The sequence below is a fragment of the Solanum lycopersicum genome, chromosome 4, assembly GCF_036512215.1.
Source record: "Solanum lycopersicum chromosome 4, SLM_r2.1".
NCBI lineage: Eukaryota > Viridiplantae > Streptophyta > Magnoliopsida > Solanales > Solanaceae > Solanum > Solanum lycopersicum.
Window position 1 is genome coordinate 18,497,214 of NC_090803.1, and position 20,215 is coordinate 18,517,428.

The following is a 20,215-nucleotide window of genomic DNA, read 5'->3' on the forward strand; positions in this document are numbered from 1 at the left end:
TATTATCTTACATCTAAGAAAACGCAGTAACAAACAGTAATAATGTAAAGAAAAATGAAAATTGTTACATCTTATCATTTATCCGTAATAACATAAGCAAAAATTAATGACTTCAAAAATGCATACCTGGATCTGTAACATAAGCAAATGTGTAAGTGAGTCGATCGGCAGGAGCAAAGCGTACAAATATTCAATTGTGAAGAAGAAAAGAGGTTCAGAATTATTATTTTTTTGGTTTTAAAATGAGAAAAATCCCTCTATTTGTAGAATACACTGGGTAGTGTAAATAGATATTTATTGTGTCTTATCGGAAAGGTTACAACTATTTGGAAATGTTGAAAATCCGTCAGAAAGTTCACAACTTTTCATACAAGTCGCAACTCTTCATTAAAATCGCAACTTTCATAAAAGTCACAAGTTTTCATAAAAATCGGAAGTCTTCATAAAAGCCGCAAATCTTTATTAAAATTGCAACTTTTCATTAATTTCGCAACTTTTCATGCAAGGAGAAGTCTAGTTTTGTAAATAAATAAATCAAAAAGGAATTCTTGTTTGTGGTGGCGTCAGCCACGTAGGCGCGCCAAAGGTTCTCTTTTATATCAATATATGATATATGATAACTTGTAAAATTATTCGTGCTTTGTGCAGGAATATAATATCACATAAGCGTAAATTAATAGTTTTAAAACTACATACTAGGATATAGGATCTGTTACATAAGCAATGGTGCCAGTGAGCCACTCAACACTAGCAAAGTACACACATTTTATTGTGAAGGAGGAGGAGAGGGAGGAGGAGGGGAAGGAGAAGAGAAGGTTAACAATTTTCATTTTTGTAAAATGAGAGGAAATCCCTCTATTTATAGATAATAAAGGATAGTGTGAATACAAGTCATTAAAACTAAAATACTATATTATCTTACATATAAGATTATGTAGTAATAAGCATTTATAAAGTAAAAAAAAATTAAAATTATTACATCTTATCATTTATCCTTAATAACATAAACAAAAATTAATGATTATAAAAATACATATTAGGGTATGTAAAATAAGCAATGGTGTCAGTGAGTCAATCAACATGAGCAAAGTGCACAAATATTTAATTGTGAAGAAAGAAGAAAAAGAAGAGGTTCAAAATTTTTGTTGTTTTAAAATGAACGAAAATCACTCTATTTATTAGAAAACAAAGCATAGTGCGAACAATTATTTATTATGTCTTATTGGAAATGTTACAACTATTTAAGAAAATTGCAAACACTTCAAGAAGGTCACAACCTTGCATAAAAGTCACAAATTCATAAAAGTCGCAACTCTTCATTCAAGTCACAGTTTTCATAAGACACAACTTTTCATAAAAGTTACAACTCTTCATAAAACTGCAACTCTTTAATAAAGTTGCAACTCTTCATTAAAGGAAAGACTAGTTTTGTAAATAAATAAATCAAAAGTGAATTCTATTATGTGATGGTGCCAATCACGTAGACCGGTTGAAGGTTCTCTTTTATATAAATATATATATATATATGATAACTTGTAAAAGTTCGCGAAAATTTAGTATCACTGAAGTATAAATTAATGATTGTAAAACTATATACCTTGATCTGTACCATAAGCAATGGTGTCAGTGAGTCACTCGACACAAGCAAAGTACACACATGTTAAATGGAGGAGGAGGATATTTTTCATTTTTTTAAGAGAGAGGAAATCCCTATATTTTATAGACACAAAGGGTAATGTAAACAAATTTTTGTTTTACTAAGGTTAAAATTGTTTAGAAAAGTTGTAACACTTCGGAAAGATCACAATCATTCATAAAAGTCACAATTTTTCACAAGTTACAACTTTTCATTAAAGTCGCAATTTTCATGAAAATATCATAATTTTTCATCAAAAAAGTCACAATTTTTCATCAAAAAAGTCACAATTTTTCATAAAAGTTGCAATATTTCATAAAAAACATATTTCACAAAAAGTTACAACTTTTCATTATGAAAATATCATAATTTTTCATCAAAAAAGTCACAATTTTTCATAAAAGTTGCAATATTTCATAAAAAACATATTTCACAAAAAGTTACAACTTTTCATTTAAGGGGAAGGTTAGTTTTGAAAAAAAATTATCAGGGAATTCTTGTTTCTGGTGGCGCCTCATAGATAGGCCTGAGGTTCTCTTTTATATAAATATATTATTATTTTTCGTAAACATATGCAAAATTGATCTTCTATCTTGTTCAGTTTATTAAAAGATGAAGTATTTTTGTAAACCTATTTCTTTCATGATGACACAAAGCACAGAAAATAACTGTAGGATGTGGGGACAAGTAAATGAGCAAGACATTGTTTAAACAGAAGATAACTAAAATTCAATACAAAATCAACAATAATGTCAAATCGGGTTATATGACTTAAAAGACGATGATTGCAACAAAATAGCTTTACATAGGTTCCATCCAAAGAAGGTTTACACGTTTTACTTCAATTCACATTTACATACGATTAAGTAAACCAAACAAAAACCAAATAATAATGAGTTTTTAGCGATTCATCAACTACAAAATTCTCTACAACTTCTACATATCTGTCTCCACACATTGACAGCCTCAGTCCTTAGCGTTACTTCTTCATTCTCATGGATAAACAGTGTTTTCGGGATATTTCTCCCTTGTGCTTATGCTGCCAACATTTCAGCTGCCATCTGCATCTATTCAGGATTTTGGCTGGCATGAGTTTCTTGTCCAGTAAAAACTTGACCATGCTCTCTTACATCTCGAAATATAGAGAGAAAGGAGTTTAGACCTTCAGAAGAAGCACCCCCTAATATCCACAGCAGCAAGGAGCTGAATGAATTCATAGACCCCGGGTTAGCTCCACCTTCAGACTGGCGGGTATCCACTTGCCCTCCAAGTTGAAGAGAATTACCAAACTCATCTTGGTTTCCATTACCTTGTCCATCTGCAACTCCCGGAAATTCATTGGCACCATTTCTTGGCAATGACGGATCAATTCTAGGCCCAGGACCAGGAGCCATATCAACATTAGTTGGAGCAGGGCTCCTTGCATTTAATCTTGTAATGTGCAAAGTTGATGCAAGAATCGTAGAGGAGGTGATATGAAAGTCAGGATGCTGCTGAAAATGTGACCGTCTGCTTTGCATAAATCTCTGCAAAGCTGGAATCTGAACAACAAACATACATGGAAAAATCCCAAAATATATTTAGGTTGCAAAAACAAGGAAATTATTTTCGTTTTAAAATAAGTATTTACAGACGTAGATGAACATCCATCTAATCTGAAATAAAGCTAGGAATTTGAACTGAGATCAAGTTTAAGCAAATATGCTCAGGATCAACCAGTTGTAAACCTAATTCAATGAGTGTTAAGATTTGCAAGGGCAGCCATCTAGTCAGCAAAATATACATCAAGCATGGAATACTCAAAGAAAATACATTCAAGCATGATTTTGTCATTATCATTCTGAAATATCATAGTCAATTTGAGAAAAGTCAGCAAGTTATTAGGCGTTTAAGTTGAGAGGAACTGTAAGTGTACTCTAACTTCAATTAATTATTCCTCTAGCGTTTCTGTTAGTTGAATACATTCCTAAAGACATAAACCATGATTCAACATCCTCTCCATGGGGAGAAAAAACAAAGATGTGCTCAAAATGTTTAAGAAATCATTGTTTTTTCTCCTCTGTTTCCTAGCACACCAGCAACACCTGGACATGGCTGTATAGGATCAAGAGAGTATAATAGGCATCCTCAAACATTCCAAAACAGGTAACACATCTTTCAGATGGACTGTACTGTTAAGTCAGGGAAGATATATTCACACCCACCAGGCAGAAATATTATAAGGTTTTCTAGTGTCTAAACATGTTTAATTTTTCAAAGCCCCTAAAACAAAAAGAATCTAACTGCGAAAAATATCAAAAGTTGCATTCTACCTCAAAACGGTTCCAAAAGTATAAAATAAGATGTTGCATAAATGCAGCTGTTGTTGAGAGCGCTAGATAAGAAAAACCTGAGAAGATAGACCATGTTGTCAGATAAGGAAGACTGGAAAAGTAAGCAAAAGCTGAACCTTAAGTAATTTGGACATACCATAACTATAAGAAAAGAAGTAAATGTGGAAAACCAGAAAATACAGCAAAAAGAAGCGTGGAAAGTACTTCATGGATATTGGTGTGCGTACGCTGCAAAAGATAACCAACATGGTTAAAATAGAGAAAACAAGGTAAACAAGAAATTAAATTGTTGAGAATATCAATAAATAATAAAAGTGTGCTCTCTCTAACAACTTAAGCTTTTAGATGAGATGGTCATACACTTCATCATGGTAGCACAGCAGGCCATCTCACCCAATGTTGGAGCCTAAAAAAAATCAAAATTGCCACTGGGCATGAGGTGGGTAAAAATTGCCCAAAATTTCCCGAGCATTAGATGTTAAACACTGGGCGTGAGGTGGGGTGTTAAAAGCAAAAAGCCTCGCAGTGATGGTTAATGAGATGCGTGGGCTTCTTATATAGGCTTGGACAATCCTCTTCCCTTTGAGCTATCTTTTGGGGTATGAGTTAATCACATGACCTAATTTAACATGGTATCTCAGCAGAGAGAAGTCATGATATTGAATTTCACCGCCACCCTAAATTTAAAAGAATTTCCACGTGTTTGGCCCATGAAAAAGAATCAAGCGCATGTGAGGGGCGTGTTGAGAATATCATTAAATAATAAAAGTGTGCTCTGCCTAACAGTTTAAGCTTTTAGATGAGATAATCACATTTTTAATTGAACCTATTTAAGATAGCAAAATACAGACCGGGGTGAGGGGAGTAGAGTTGTATGCCTATAGGCACCTTGCCCGTGGATGGCACTTACCAACCTTTCTTTTTCAGTGGTACCACAATTTAAGAGGGGTTTCAAGCTTCGGCCGGAATTTATCAGTTTCAACCTTTCAAAGTACAGAGTAAATAGCTTGTTGAGATGGAAGACAACACAGTTTATTTTGTTGTGGATCTCAAATCCGATGAGGTGATGTATGTGAAGATAAATTTCCCTTTTCTGATCTTGTTAAAAACATTGAATATACGTCTTGTCAGTATTACTGACTTTTTTGAGTGTACATCCAAGTCGGGTCTTTCTTTTGATCTTCTGACGTCATTTACAATCTTTAAGAGCAGAATGAAAATTCTGCGACTGCAATATTTTAAAATAAAACCACTGAAATGGACTATTAGGATAGAATTGAAATTCAGCTACTTTAATTGAAATTTTTTTACTGAGACTGGAAGATTTGAAAAACTTTTAATCTCAGCTACTATAATTAACCAAAAAAAAATAGCAGCAAAAGAAAGAGCAAAGCAGGGCAGAGAAACAGTAAAACAGGGCAAGAAGAAAAAGAAGAAAACAGGCGAAGGAAACAGAGGAAAGAAGAGAAGAAAAAAAACCATAGGCTTAAGTCGAGAAGCAAAAGAGAGAATGAAAGAAGGATTGCTACGAAGTCGAGAAGCAAAGAATTGTGTCAATACCCTAGGCTCTACAATGTCGAGTACTCCAGGTAATGTCGTAACTTGTATTTACAATTAAAATCATAGTTTCGAAAAAACAAAAGCAATTTTTTTGTGCGCTTCACACTTCACGCTCTGCCATTGTAGCGGTTGTTAATCTTCTCCGAGGTCGCTTCAGGTTGCTTCTCTTGGCTTCACCGCTATAAGCGTTTTAAATAGTTATTCCTTTAAGAACTGCCCAGTTTTTCAGCTGCCGTTATAGTTTGTAGTTTCAATAGTTTTCAGATTTAGTTTCAGACTCAGTTTTGAAATTCATTTTTAGCTCACAGGTTCACAATATTTATTATGTAAATTACTTGCGTTACTTTTGTCATTTCATTATATTACATAATTATTCCAGACTAGTCTCGTCCTCAACTCAGGGAGTAACCAAACTTATTGGTATCCTCCAGAGGTAGTTACCCGTTTGGTGTCGCATTGTACGGTAGGTGTTGAGTGCGCAGGTGAAGAAGCATGTGGCTAGGGGCAGACTTTCTAAGTTTATTGACAGGCTCCGTTGATTTGTTCGCAGCAGTAGTAGACCGTTCCAAGAGTTTCATTTGTTTAAAACGCTATGTATTTCCTGGGAATGCCCCAAAGGCATTGTTATAGATTGCAGTCCTTAGAAGCTCATGACTTATCAGTGGATTAGTTTTCAGAGGTTTTAACGTAATGTTTGTATTTCAACTTTTCAAATCATTGATTACATACAAGCTTTTATTGTTATGATTAGTTTCTTAATAGCCATCAGACAGGACAGGGTTTACTCGACGGGTATTACGAGTTGGGTGCCAATCATTTGGCACACTAATTTGGGAACATCAGACTACAATTCTTTTTCTCCACCGAACATCTTCTGTCTTGGCAAATAAATATTAGAAATTAAAACAAAAAATGTAAAACTATGCTCACAAATAGTGATAAATACAAGAGTACAGGTTTATTCTTCTGACCAATACATAATTGGCAGAAGTTGCTGATCAAGAAACTAGCAGACTAACAAAATGCTGAAGGGATCTTCCAAGCAGGAAATGTGTGGCTGTTATTAAGGGAGCACCAGATCATTTTCAAATATTAGGCAAAATCTCAGGCAGTATGAATAGGGACTTCATATTTCAAGCAGCTTTAAGAGGTGTTGAAACAGTTTTCCTTCAATCAACTAGATATAGAGCCTGACAATCATCACCCAAAAATTTTTAGGACCCATCTGGATGTACACAACTATAGACGTTTCTGAGGTTCCAAACTTAAATCATACTAGTATGAAAAGGGGAAGACCAAAGCATGTGTTACATAGGACAGTCAAGTAGCATTAGCACTTAGATTATCAGGAAGTTAAATAACTTGGGTCGCTACCAAGTACAATCTGAATGTCATCTTTTAACTAATAGGGAGTAGTAATCCATTTCTATGTGCAGGACAGCACATGTGACACACACACACACACAGAGAGAGAGAGAGAGAGAGAGAGACCTGATTAATGTGAAAAGTTCGCACAGCCAAACAAAAATTAACACCATGAAAGCCAGCAGCTGATCATCATAGAACTCGAACAAAAAAAATAGGATGCCTATCATGATCTGCAGGAACTCTAAGTTATACCTGAATGGCCTTGAATTTATAACCAACATTCACCGACTACAAAATATACATCGGATCAACTGGGAAATCTTACCGGTACAAAAACAAGGGACTCAATTACGTGCACAAAGATCAATTGAAATGTTGGAAGCCTATGCCGAGCATGATGCTGTAGCTGCACTGCACATATTTTTACAGTAGAAATGTCTAAGAAAGGAAAGGAAGGCTACATCAAACAAAGTATAGACAACAAGCAGTAGAGGCTCAACAAATCAACAATTAAACAGCTTGTTTAGAATACAAGATCAACAGAATATTTGTATATGAAAGTTGGGTGCTTCATACTTTGACAACAGCATGACCATACCTTTCTTCTTTGTTTTCATGTTGACATGTAATTTAAGCAATAGAACATGATTGAGAAGTATCCAGATGTGCAAGGCATTATAATTTCACGATATAAAAACACCACTGCAGTCTGTGGCATCAAATATACAAAAGGGAACCTACCCGTAAACTTCAGCATGCGTGTTTGGGTCTCTCTCAATGTAAATGAAACTGACATTGTCGTGGTAAAGAAAACAAAGAGTGACATCATGAGTACACCACACTTTGTGACAAGGTAGTCTGCAAGAAATATGAAGCAAATATTCAAATGGGACCTAATGATACGTTAGGAAGTGCTCACAACAAATCTAACATGTATTTAAGGTGATCATCATGACTTCATATGATCAATATACATGCAAGTGCATGTACCAGTATGTCAGATGGAATGTTTTGTTTTTTTGATGAAGTAAGAAGAATGTCATTAACAAAGCATCAAGCAGATGCACAGATTACAAAAGAAAGAAATATCAGCTCCCAGAAAGGAAAAAAAAGCTATCTAAACAGCTAACAAGAGAGATCTATGGAGCTGATAAATTCTAGGTAAGAATCGACACTAAGTACAGGAGAGAGATTAACCCAAAAAAATAATAATAATCAAACATCTTGCTTTAACGGTAGAGATGGGAGTTGGGGTGCCATCAAAACATCTTTTGTTCCTCTCCGTCCATAAGCACCACAAAATACAGGCTGGAACCAAAGACCAGATCCGCTTGATGGGCTTCCCAACTTTCCATGAACTCCAACAGACAAAGGCAAGACCAAGAGAGTCCAAAAAGTGAGAAGATAATGTTTCATAGGCCTGTTGCAACTGTGCAATGAAGGAACAAGTGATTAATAGATTCTGAGTTGCACAAGCACATGTAGCATCTGTTGACTATTTGGAATTTCCTCCTCATGAGATTATTCTGAGTTAAGCAAGAGTCTGTTAGAGTAATCCAACTGAAACAAATAACTTTAGGTGGCAACTTAGTTTTCCAGATTAATATTCATGGTCATTGATCAATTAAGGTTTTCTTGGAGCTTTGTTGAAGGTAGCATGCTTTAACTGAGTAGGATACGTCCGTGCTATGTCTCCAGATAAGTTTGTCCCTGCGTTGACTATTGATTGCACTAGTCTGAATGGTGGCTATAAGGCTAAAAACCTCTTCCAACTCCCAGTCATTAAGATTTCTCCTTAGGATCAGAATCCACACGTTGTCTTCCCTGTACTGCGAGATGGTTGAGTCTGGATGAGATGCAATCTGGAAAATGTTTGGAAAAACATTCATTAGAGGAGTATCACCTAGCCAAATATCTTTCCAAAACTGAATATGTTCCCTATTTCCCACCATAAGTGAGGCATCACTGAAGAATATTTCCCACAGTTTCCTTGTATCTCTCCGAACCCCGTACCATAAGAGGTACTGACTCTATTAGAGCACCAATGACTATCACTACCATACTTTGCTTGGATCACTTCCTTCCACAAGCCAGCCCCTCTTGATTGTATCTCCAGTGCCACTTCAATAGCATACACTTGTTATGCAAGGCCAAGTCTTTTATCCCCAATCCTCCACATTGTTTTGGCAAAGTGACTTTGGCCCATTTAACAAGGTGAATTTTGTGGTCCATGTTGTTGCCTTCCCAGAGAGAGTCTCTCCTGATTTTGTCAAGTTGTTGTTTCACCTGAGCTGGCATAAGGAGTAAGGACATAAAATAGGTGGGAATGTTGTCCAATACACTACTGATGAGTGTTGATCTTCCTCATAGAGAGAGGTATTGTTGTTGTGAGGAGGCTAACCTTCTCTCAAACTTTTCCACAATCACATTCCAAACTTAAGATGATCTATTCATGGCATCCAAAGGCATACCCAAGTAGGTGGTGGGAAAGGAGCCATTAGGGCAACACATGATATCTGCCATATCTTCCAGATCAGGGACCTCATTTACAGGGTATACACGCTCTTGGACATGTTGATGTGGAGACCTGACAATGCTTCAAAGAGCATAAGGGTGAGACTAAGATATTGCACTTGAGATTTCTTAGATCCACAGAAAACCAAGGTGTCATCAACAAATAAAAGATGTGAGATCGAGACTGGTGGACCATAACCATTGCCCACCTCAAAACCTTATATCCATTGAAGTTGTTTAGCCTTCTCCAACATCCTACTCAAACCTCCATAGCCAAAACAAAAAGGAAGAGTGATAAGGGGTCCCCTTGCCTGATGCCTCTATCGGGAGAGAAAACCCACGGGACTTCTATTCACTAGTACAAAGTACATTGTGGTGGAGAAGCTATACTTGATCCACCTAATCCTTCTCTCTCCAAATCCCATTTGCCTAGGATTGAACCAAGGAAGGACCAACTCAATTTATCAAACACCTTCTCAATATCAAGTTTAAAAGGCAGACCTGGAGTACCACTTTTTTGCTTCCAATCTAGAACTTCATTGGTAATAAGTGTTGCATCAGTGATTTGCCTTCCCTGAACAAAAGCATTCTAAAAACCAGAGACTAGATTCCCAATCACCTTCTTTAGCCTTTCTGAAAGCACTTTGGCAAAATTTTGTACACACTACCAATATGACTGATAGGCCTAAAATCTTTAAGTTCTATCGCACCTTTCATTAGGGACAAGTGCAATAAAAGAGGCATTAAAAGATTTCACCATGTGGCAGTTGTTGTGGAAGTGATTGAGCGCACCTAAAATATCTTGCTTGATAATTCCCCAGCACTTTTGATAAAACCCCATAGAGAAGCCACTTGGCCCTGGACTTTCTGGGGCACATGAGTTGATTGCATTCAATATTTATTTTTCTTCAAAGGTTTGCTCCAAAGCAGTCTTCTCTTCAAAGCTCAAACTGCCCAGACCCTCAAAAGAAGCAGTAATCCTCCATGATTCGTTTTCAAAGTATATCCTGGTAGAAGTCAAGAATTACTTCTTTCACCTGCTCTTTTCTTTCAATAAGGTCATTTCCTATCTCCAATCTGTCAATGTGGTTGTATCTTTTGTGGGAGTTGGCTATTCTTTGAAAGTATTTTGTGTTGCTATCCCACTCTTTTAACCATAGACACCACTCTTTGAAAGTATCTGCCTTTGCTAATGGTTGAATCTCTAGTTGTCATTGCAAAATTTTGTTCTTTTAGACTTGAGATCAGACCCTTCCTTCAGTTGCTTTATCTGTCAACAGAAGATCATCCATGGCTTACTGATTCTGGAATTTAGATTACCAAGGACCTCCTTGTTCCAATTAACAAGGTCTTTCTTCAAAAATTTTAATTTCTGGGAGAGTATAAAGTCGGGGAGCCATTTATTATATAACCTTGCCACCATTTTTCGACCATATCATGAAAACCTTCATGCTACAGCCACATGTTCTCGAATTTGAAGTACGGATCAGAAGTCCAATCACCACTCTCTAGGGCTAAGGGACTGGTCGAAGAGAACCCTTGGTAGGGCCACCTGCTTCACAACTCGAAATATTTCATTTCATTCAGTGGAAATTAAGAACCTATCAATTCTGGAAGCCTGCAGAAATTCCTCTCCCCTTCTCCATGTATAAGTTGCACCATGTAAGGAAAGATCAATAAGACCCATGTCTTGAATAAATACAGACAAGTCCTTCATGTCCTGGGATCTCCTTATACAATTGTGCCTCTCATGTTCATATCTACATACATTAAAGGCACCGCCTATGACCCAACATCCATCCCAAATGCCTCTGACAGCAGCCAACTCATCTCATAGGTCACACCTTTCTAGAGTTGAGTGAGGTCCGTACACCCCAGAGAAACAGAATCTGAAGTCCACCTGCAAACCCTCTCACATGGCCAAAAGAGTATGTTGCCCTTGGTAAGAGTCTAAGCATTTCCATTCTCTTTTGTCCCACAAAATAATAATGCCACCCCTAGTACCACTTGCTTTCAATTCTACCCATTCGACCCATCTTGATCCCCAAATATGTCTTGCTATTGCCACAGAACAACACTCTGTCTTTTGTTTCCTGTAAACACAAGATATCAGGCTTCCATTTTTGAATAAGTAGCTTGATGGTGTTTCTTTTGCTTATATCAAGCCCCCTTATATTCCAACTGATAAGTTTTGCTTTCATTCCGAGAAAGCCTTGTGGGACCTGCCCCTGCTTGACCCTTCTCCATTCTCATAATTAATTGTGCACTGCAACTTCTTGGCCACAATCTCACCCTTTTCCTTTGATCTTTTCTTTTGTTGCTCTTTCCCCTTTGATTTCTGCAGCTGTAAATTCCTCTTTGTTCCTTTCGCAATATCATATCTAAGATTTCGTGCTCAAACCCCACTTAATTGACCCCAAAGGCTTTTTACAAGCTTTGGTCATCACTATTTTGGTCCAATGAGAGGTTTCGTTAGCTGTCGGGTGTGAAATAACATGTTCCTCCAAGCTGTCAACGGACCAGGGTAGTGACAAAGTATCGCTACTAATTGGGAAGAGAAACCTGAATCTTGAGAACACCCAATAGAGAAATTAGAGTGGATAGGAGGAAGAGAGAGAAGAGATAGAGGTCGCAAGCATTCGGCTTCGTCGTCTCCACCTCCCTCGCACTTCTCAAGAAAATCAGTTTGTGTTTGGGAAGCCAACAACAGCTTTTAAGATAACTTAGCATTCGACTGTCGTTCAGAAAGCTTTTGTGTCTCTGCCACTGTAGATTGGGCTTGGGCTGGCCTAATAGCCTTCCACTCCTTTTATTGAGATGCAAGTTCCCCTTTTTCCTCCTTGAATAATAAAGATGGTCTGAAAACTTTTGCTGCAACCGGGCCTTTGCCTTAAGTTGGCCCAAATTTGCATTAGAACTTTTAGGCCCAGACCTAGGATCTTCAGCTGATTTTATATTTGGATCAATAGGCTGCTCATTCTTCAAAACATAAGCTTGGTCTGAAGTCTTCTGCCACAACAGGGCCTTTGCTTTAAGTTGGCCCAAGGTTGTCTTTTTGGGCCCAACCTAGGGGCATTTTCAAATTTGAATTGATAGACTGCTCAGTTTTCGAGACACAAACTTGTTTGGAAAAACCCTGTTCCTCAGAATCTTTGTGTCCTCATCTGCATCAATATAACCACTACAAGAGTCCCCGATAAATTTCAGAGACTTTTCCGACCATGTGTGAAGCGGGATGCAAAAGCCCTAATCCACCTCTGATTTGCTACTAACCCTTCTTTAGAGTTATTTGTCCCGATTCTGGAGATCACCACTCAAGAGATAATCTTCTCCCATTCAAAAACCATTCCCCCATTATTATCCTCTCCGCTTCTTGCCTAGATGGAGACTTGAACATCATCTGATTATGTGTGAGCTGTAAGACGTGCAACCCTGCTGTCATCTTCCACCTTTTCAGGGACGACTGATGGATGACTGTTGGATTTGGACTAGAGCTGTAAGGGTCATTGAAGGTTCCAACTAAGCAACACTGCAAGTATTCCTATAGATTCTCCAATTCAGAATGAGACTTAGAGCTCATGACCGGCCATTTCTGGATATTTGCAGCATCCATAAAAGATTTCCCTTGGGTGACAAACTTCCGGAAAGCTGGGTTAACCAGAGATCTGATAATTTTGTCGGCTAAATCACTCCACCCAACATTGTAATCCATCTCCGGGATGATAATAGCTGATTTTCTTTGGCCCCTAATCTCATAACACTGCATACCCATCTTAAAATGACTTCGTCGATCTTAATCTTACTGGCAAACCGACTACTGAACTCCTTGAACAAGAACCACCTAAAAGAACCTTCACTGATATCATTTATTTCAAAAGACTTATCACTGGAAATGAAAAAGCACACCCTGTCACCCATACTAAGAGATCTTATGATTAAAATTCCACCGCAAAGTAAATAATTTAGTCCCCCATGGTAAAAAAGAAGCTAATTCTGTTAGGAGTTGCCGGAAAAGGATCAAACAGAGTACGAGAGAGAGCCTAGGACAGATTCCCCTTGGGAACTGTGCCTGGGAGCATATACGACTCTTAGGTGGAATCTTACATAACAGTTGCACAAATTTTAAATTCTGACAAAGAAGAGAAGCAACATCTAACTTTCAAGAAATACAATTCTGTGCATCTGTGAGTTAACTAGCTAAGATAAAAATTTCAACACTCCGCCACTCAATTCTATTCTATATAATAGAATATGAATTGTAACACTTCATTTGCTAACAAACTACAGAAAACCCCATTGTTTGAAGTCACTAGATGGCGTACCCTGCTGTTATTCAGGGTGAAACAACCTTGAATGAGTATAAGGAAAAGGAACATCCAATTTTCACAATAAAATTCAATTGAATTCAGTAAAGGATGCAGTAGCCCACAATATAAACACGACATTAGACTTGGCAGAGAATAGAAAAGAAGAATAAACCTCCAAATCTCGCAGAACTTTCAGGTTGCTCACGTGCATAAGTAAGATTATAGAACTCCTTTGTTTGGTGATTATAAAGATAACCTGCATAACATATCATAAAGCATCAGTACAGTAAAAGGCAACAAGTGAAAGTAAACTATGCCAAAGAGACTTGAATACTAGAATCTTCATAAATAAAGAGGCTATGGGATTCTCCCAACCCAAATATAGAGACACTGACAGAATGCAGAAGTTTAGATCTGCTACACATTTTTTGTGTGGGGGAGTGTGTGTGTGTGTGCGCGCGTGGGGGGGGGGGGGGATAACCAAGCACTAAGAAATAATATATCAGTTTTGCAAATGAAGGTATCATAAGAAGATGCCTGAAATTAACACAAAAATGTAATAAGTACGAGAGTTTATTGGACCTTATAGTTATTCGAAAAAATACAAAAATGAAGGTAAACAAAACAGAAGCTGATGTTAAGTAAATTAACCATGCCTACTGTTTCTATCGATTTTTCCGTTATGTTAGGGTGACATGGTTTTTAATTTTGGAAAACCATCCAGAATTTGGTTTTGGCATTGAGAACAAAAATCAGACAAAATGCTGTACTTTAAATAAACTATACATTTCTGCCTAACTCCAGCTTTAGAATCTCTCCTGAGAACATCTAAATCATCATACTCTACCAAATTTACTGTGTACAACATGGACTTCTAGATCTTCATATTCTATGTAATTTGCTAATTTACAGGCTTCAGTTTTTAAGATTTGCTTTCCTAATTGTCAGCTGGAAGAAACTAAACTGTTGTGGCCAATTTGCCTTTTACTTTAATCTACATAAAATACCTGGAATCATTTCTTTAGTACTTGGACTCTTAATATTGTTATTTTCCATCATGTTCTCTTTACCATGTCAACTAATATAACAGTAACAACTCTTCAATCCCAAACTAGTTGGGATCAAATCCATGTTAACTTTTCAAAGGAGAAAAAGTTTTGTACAAATAGATACTCCTTACACCCCATTTTATGGGGCACCATTTGACTTGACACGGTATTAAAGAAAAAAAAAGACCTTTAAACTTGTAGTCTAAAACAATCCTTAGATTTTTGTGTGGCGTAATCAGTTCATTAAGGGTAAAAGAGGAAATTTTAAAGATAAAATCCTTTCTAATTATAGTAAAGTGACATTCTTTTTGGGACGGACTAAAAAGGAAAGTGTGACACATAAAATGGGACGGGGGGAGTATTTTTTTTCAAACATGTGGAGTTCAAAAAACGTTCTACAGAGTAGTGGTTAGACCGACTTTGTAGAATGACGCGGAGTTTTGGCCAGTCAAAAACTCTCATGTTTCGAAGATGCAAGTTGTGGAAATGAGGATGTTGAGATAGAAGTGGGCATACTATGAGCGTTAAGATTAGGAATTGACGATATATGGGACAAGGTGGGAGTGGCCACAGTGGTGGATAAGAAGAGGAAAGCGAGATTGATATGGTTTGGGCATGTGAAGAGGAGATCATGCAAATATAAAAGAAATGCTATCTCTTGGTAAACACACCTTTCTCTCTCTCGTTTCCTCCCTTTTTTTCTTTCTCAGTTCATAACTACAGCGAGTGTTTTACCGATGGAATTCCTACTTTGCCCTAAGTCATGGATTAGAGATTCTCTTTTAGCACGAGTAGGAAGTTTTTCAATTTAAGCATTTTAGTTAAAAGATGGTTCCTTTTAACAGAAGTAGTAGAAGCTTCACTAGCAACATCAAAATCGATGGCAATGATCCCCAATTGATCTGCAAAGCCTTGAAACATGCTTCTTTACAACAAGGCAACAAGTGTAGAAGGTGGGAAGATAAGTCCAAGCCTACACTTTAAGGTTGATTCATGAGAATAGAAAGGGATAGGCTTAAGTCATCTGCGACCTTTAAAGTTGTTCGCATATTTCTCTTGGATACCTGATCTCAGGTTTGTTCCAATTGAACACCTTTATTAGTCAAAAAAAATACCTATCAAACATTTTTTGACAATAAACAAAAATTAGAGATTGTGTGTCATACACTCGCCACTGACGTGGCATAATAACTCATGAAAAAATGACACATGGCATTGGGCCCATAATAACAATTAGTAAAAATAAATTTGAAGTACTCTAAAAGTTATGTTTTCAGCAAAAAAAATTAAAACATTCCCTTTTCTTCTTTGCAGAAGCCAAGAACACCCCACCCACCCTCGCGGCCATTCTTCCCCATTTTTTTCTGCCAAAACATACAATCTTCAACGGTTAAAACCATGTGCACTTCGATATCATCCTCACTCCACCTTTTTGAATTCTTTAACGATTTCAAAGAAAATAATTTCATCGGTATCAGTTTTATCGGAAAAAATGGAACTTCGGCAGTATTCGCCGGGTAAAACCATGTGCACTCCGATAATCATCCTCACTCCACCTTTTTGAATTTTTAACGATTTCAAAGAAAATAATTTCATTCGTATTAGTTTTATCGGAAAAAATGGAGTTTCGTCGGAATTATTTTCAACTCAAATTGATTTTTAATTTTGATGAAATTCTCTTCCACAACTCAAATGAAAATTTATCAATAAACTCTTCTGATTTTTTGTGTTTTGACTGATTATTTATTTAACTGATGTTTTTCCAATGAAGATAACAACAATGATGATATTGATGATGGTTGAATGATGCTAGAAAGAAAGAATGATGAATTATTTGAGAAAGGGGTGTGTCGATGGTGGGAAAGGAATGGCGGACGAGGGTTCTAGGTATCTTATTGAAAAGAGAAGTCTCACTGGGGAAAAACTGCCAAGAATTTTTTTTTAAAAAAATTATGTTCATACTTCATAATATGATTTTGTTTTTGTTGACATGTTCATTTTTTATTGGTCCATAAAAAGATTTATTATACTTATAATGTCATGCCACCAAAAAGTATTAAATAGATACATGTATTGAAGGGTAGGGTGTTCAATAGGTACAACCCCTAGTTGAGGTGTCTAAGTGAATTACACGAACAACTTTAGCGGGCAGCAGATGACTTAAGCCGAAAGGGATATAAAGGATGCAATCATCATCCCAAAAGAAGCTATAGCAAAGGGTGGACCAACACAACAGTAAAGATTCAAAATTCTTTGGGTCCTTGCCTAAACCCAAGGCTCCTTCTTTATGCTGATAAGTCGAGATCCTCTAAGGAGGCCGCAAGAATATCAAACTGCCAATCACAGCCAATACTGAGGTCCGGTCTAGGAACATAGAGAATTATCTTTCAAATATTAGCCCTAAAAAGGATGTCATTCAGGGTTGGTTCGTCGGGAAATGGTAAGTCACTGTAGGGCTCGAAGTCACCCCTATCAAGAACAACCAATTTTAATTTGAGCTCCCCTCTCAGATTGAAGCAGCAAGGATAAAGGTCGGTGAATGGTTTAGGAAGAGAGAACAAGAAACATTGAACCTATCGTTATTGGGCTCGAATTTGTGTCAGGAACAACATACAAGAAATTCTGAGGCAATTAGAAATTCTAAGAGAGATGGGGGTATGAAATCATGATTCTAGAAGATTTGCACACAAAAATCAGGCTAGCCGGAAGAAACAATGGCGGCAACGAAGGTTAGATGTTCGAAGTGGATGACACATCAGAGCACATCATTAGAGAAAGGACAAGTTGGCAGCTTTAAATTGAAAGTAGAAGCACAGCTTTGTCCAGCAGATAACGGCGCAAGGGTAAAAGCAGATAATTAGTAAGAATGGAGGTGGGCCATTCTTGGGCCTAGAGGCTGATAAAGAGTGCTATTTTTAAGGCCCAAGAAGGAGAAAAGGCAAAGCAAAAGTCTCAAAAGAGGTCAGTCTCTTACTTCAAAAGTCACAAATTTAATGTGCATGCATCTGAGATACAAGAGACACGGAACTGAAAAGACCCCAGCAACTTCATGCAAAAACAATTGCCAATTCTCTCCTCAGAAAATTCACCCTAAGACGCTGAGAATGAAGGCTATCAAGAAGTAAGAATACAAAGCGTGCATGGACTTAATCTTTGTTTCCAGCTCAGATACAGACTCAAACAGAGTGTGCGATGCTCTCCCTTTAACATGGTATAAAGGAGTTACTTGTCCCCAGGTTCAAGCCTAATTCCATTAAAACATCAAAGTGGACGAAAATCACCAAGTTGAAGTCTTGCAAAGCGTTTGGTGTTAATGCAGCAAGATTCAAACATGACCTCGTGGATTTATTTCTTAGAATGGAGTAAAAAAGGCAAAGTCAAATAGAACAACATGAATCCAAGAAGCAGAGGTTAGGGAAAGAGAAGAAGAACAAAAGAGAAGGGGAAAGGGAAGGAAAGAGACTAATATGTGGGATCAATTATGATAGAAGCAGGCAACAATCACATGAAGTCTAAGGGTAAGCAGTACAACTCATTGTCTGGATGAACTTTAAAATCTTGAGTTGGAATATAAAGGGGCTGAATGAGGAGAGGAACAGATGCACAATCAAATCTCTCATTCCGAAGTGGAAAGTCGGTATCTTTTTTTTGCAACAGGAAACCAAAATTGAAGAATGTTCAGGCTTACTAATCCAACAGTTGTGGGGCAATAGATAGGCAGATTGGGTGGATCTTCAAGCATCAGGCACTTGTGTGTGTGGGGGGGGGGGGGGGGAAGGGGGGTATTCTTGTGATCGGGAACAAAAGGAAATGGGTTATGGTGGATACTTTGCTAGGTTGTCATTCTATTTCTTGTGTTGGAATGTTCTAATGAGAACTTCAGATGGTGCTTTAATAGTTTCTATGGTCCTCACACAAACCCGCAAAGGGAGGAGATGTGGGATGTATTAGCAGGAGCCAACCGCTCTATCACTGAGCTACTGAAGAAAAACTGGAGATTCAATCTCATCGATTTCTATTCCTAACAAGCTTCAAGAATAGACAGATTTCTTTTTTTGAAATAAGAATAGACAGATTTCTTATTTCACCAAAATGGAGTGATTCCTTTAGAGCTGTGAGACATCCTTGGGTGTAGCATTGCAGCACTTTCAACCACCAACTTAGGAATTTCTCTTGGAGCTAAGTTTAAAGCAACAAGGTATCTGGAGTTGGCTTCTTGGTAAATCCAATTTATCTATGGGAGGAAGACTTACTATGATCAACAGGTGCTAGATAGAATTCCAACTTATAATACGTGTCTCCACCCCATCCTGGCAAGGTCTTGGGAAAACTTAACAAAATAAGAAGGGATTTCCTTCGGGAAGGAAACAACAATGAGCACAAATTTCACCTAGTCAAGAGGGACAAAGTCATATTGCCTGAGAGACATGCATACAAAATTTAGCCTTGCATGACAAGTGTCTCCAGATGAAGTCGCTATAGATATGCACACGGGAGGAGCAAAGTTTATGGAAGGAAATTATAATTACCAAGCATGGAACATTGAATCACTGGAGATCAAAGCTGTAAAGTGAACCATATGGGGTTAGACTATGGAAGTATATGAGTAAGAAACGGGAAGAGTTCTCACCGTTCAACCATCTTGCAATAGGAGATGGCCAGAGAATAAATAATTGGGAAGAAAAATGGCTTGAAATTTCTCCTTTAATGTCTGATATCCCCAACATTTTTCATATAGAAGTGAACCTGACTCAACAGTACAACAGATCAGGGAAGGAAATGCGTCTCAGAAGGAACCTACAAAACTGGGAGTGGAAATGATAAATCTGCTACCAGCACTTCACTATGGAAACATCAACCCCTACACCAAGACCAATTCAAATGGGGAGTTGCAGATAAAAAGAAATTCTTAGTGAAGGCAACCTACAAACTTCTAGGTCCACTGAGAACAATCAGAGAGAGTTGGTCATGAAATCTTTTTTGAAAAAGCAAATTCCCCCCAAGATAAGTTGCATCAGTTGGACTGCCATGCATGAAGCATGTTTGACACAAGAGAACCTAGCGAAGTCGAAGTTTCAGAATTCAGATGGTCAACAGATGCTATATGTGCCTGAGGGAAACAGAAACACAGCCACATTTATAAACAATGCCCTGTGGCATCGGATCAATGGAGCATGTCCATAACACTTTTTGGTCTCAAATGGGTCATGTCACAAAACATCAAAGATGCATTCAAAAGCTAGAGCTAAATGCATTTTGTATCTGCTTAGTTGGGTTTATTTGTCCCCTATAGATTTCCCAGATACCCTTTTTGAACTTTGCTAGTTCCTTGTCGTTAGTATACTGTTCGTAATGGAGCTTCTTAGTTATTTTTGCTACAACTCTCTTGTAACTCGTATGCATCACCTTGATGCAAGCAATGAAAGCCTTAAGTTCATCAGAAAGTAG

The 20,215-nt window shown here is 37.4% G+C and overlaps 1 protein-coding gene across 1 annotated transcript in view; it reads right to left on the reverse strand.

Moving 5' to 3' along the window:
• Window positions 1–2,398: 2,398 nt before the first annotated feature.
• The window catches only part of LOC101265533 (membralin-like protein At1g60995), a 39,833-nt gene continuing 22,016 nt past the window's right edge, over window positions 2,399–20,215 (reverse strand). Inside the window, exons 8-14 of the mRNA XM_004237220.5 lie at window positions 13,891–13,974; window positions 7,639–7,755; window positions 7,223–7,308; window positions 7,021–7,127; window positions 4,106–4,197; window positions 3,949–4,025; window positions 2,399–3,177 (exon numbers count right to left, since the gene is read on the reverse strand). Of these exons, the coding sequence (XP_004237268.1) occupies window positions 2,704–3,177; window positions 3,949–4,025; window positions 4,106–4,197; window positions 7,021–7,127; window positions 7,223–7,308; window positions 7,639–7,755; window positions 13,891–13,974 (1,037 nt within the window). The 3' untranslated portion in view covers window positions 2,399–2,703. The remainder of the gene's footprint in view (window positions 3,178–3,948; window positions 4,026–4,105; window positions 4,198–7,020; window positions 7,128–7,222; window positions 7,309–7,638; window positions 7,756–13,890; window positions 13,975–20,215) is intronic.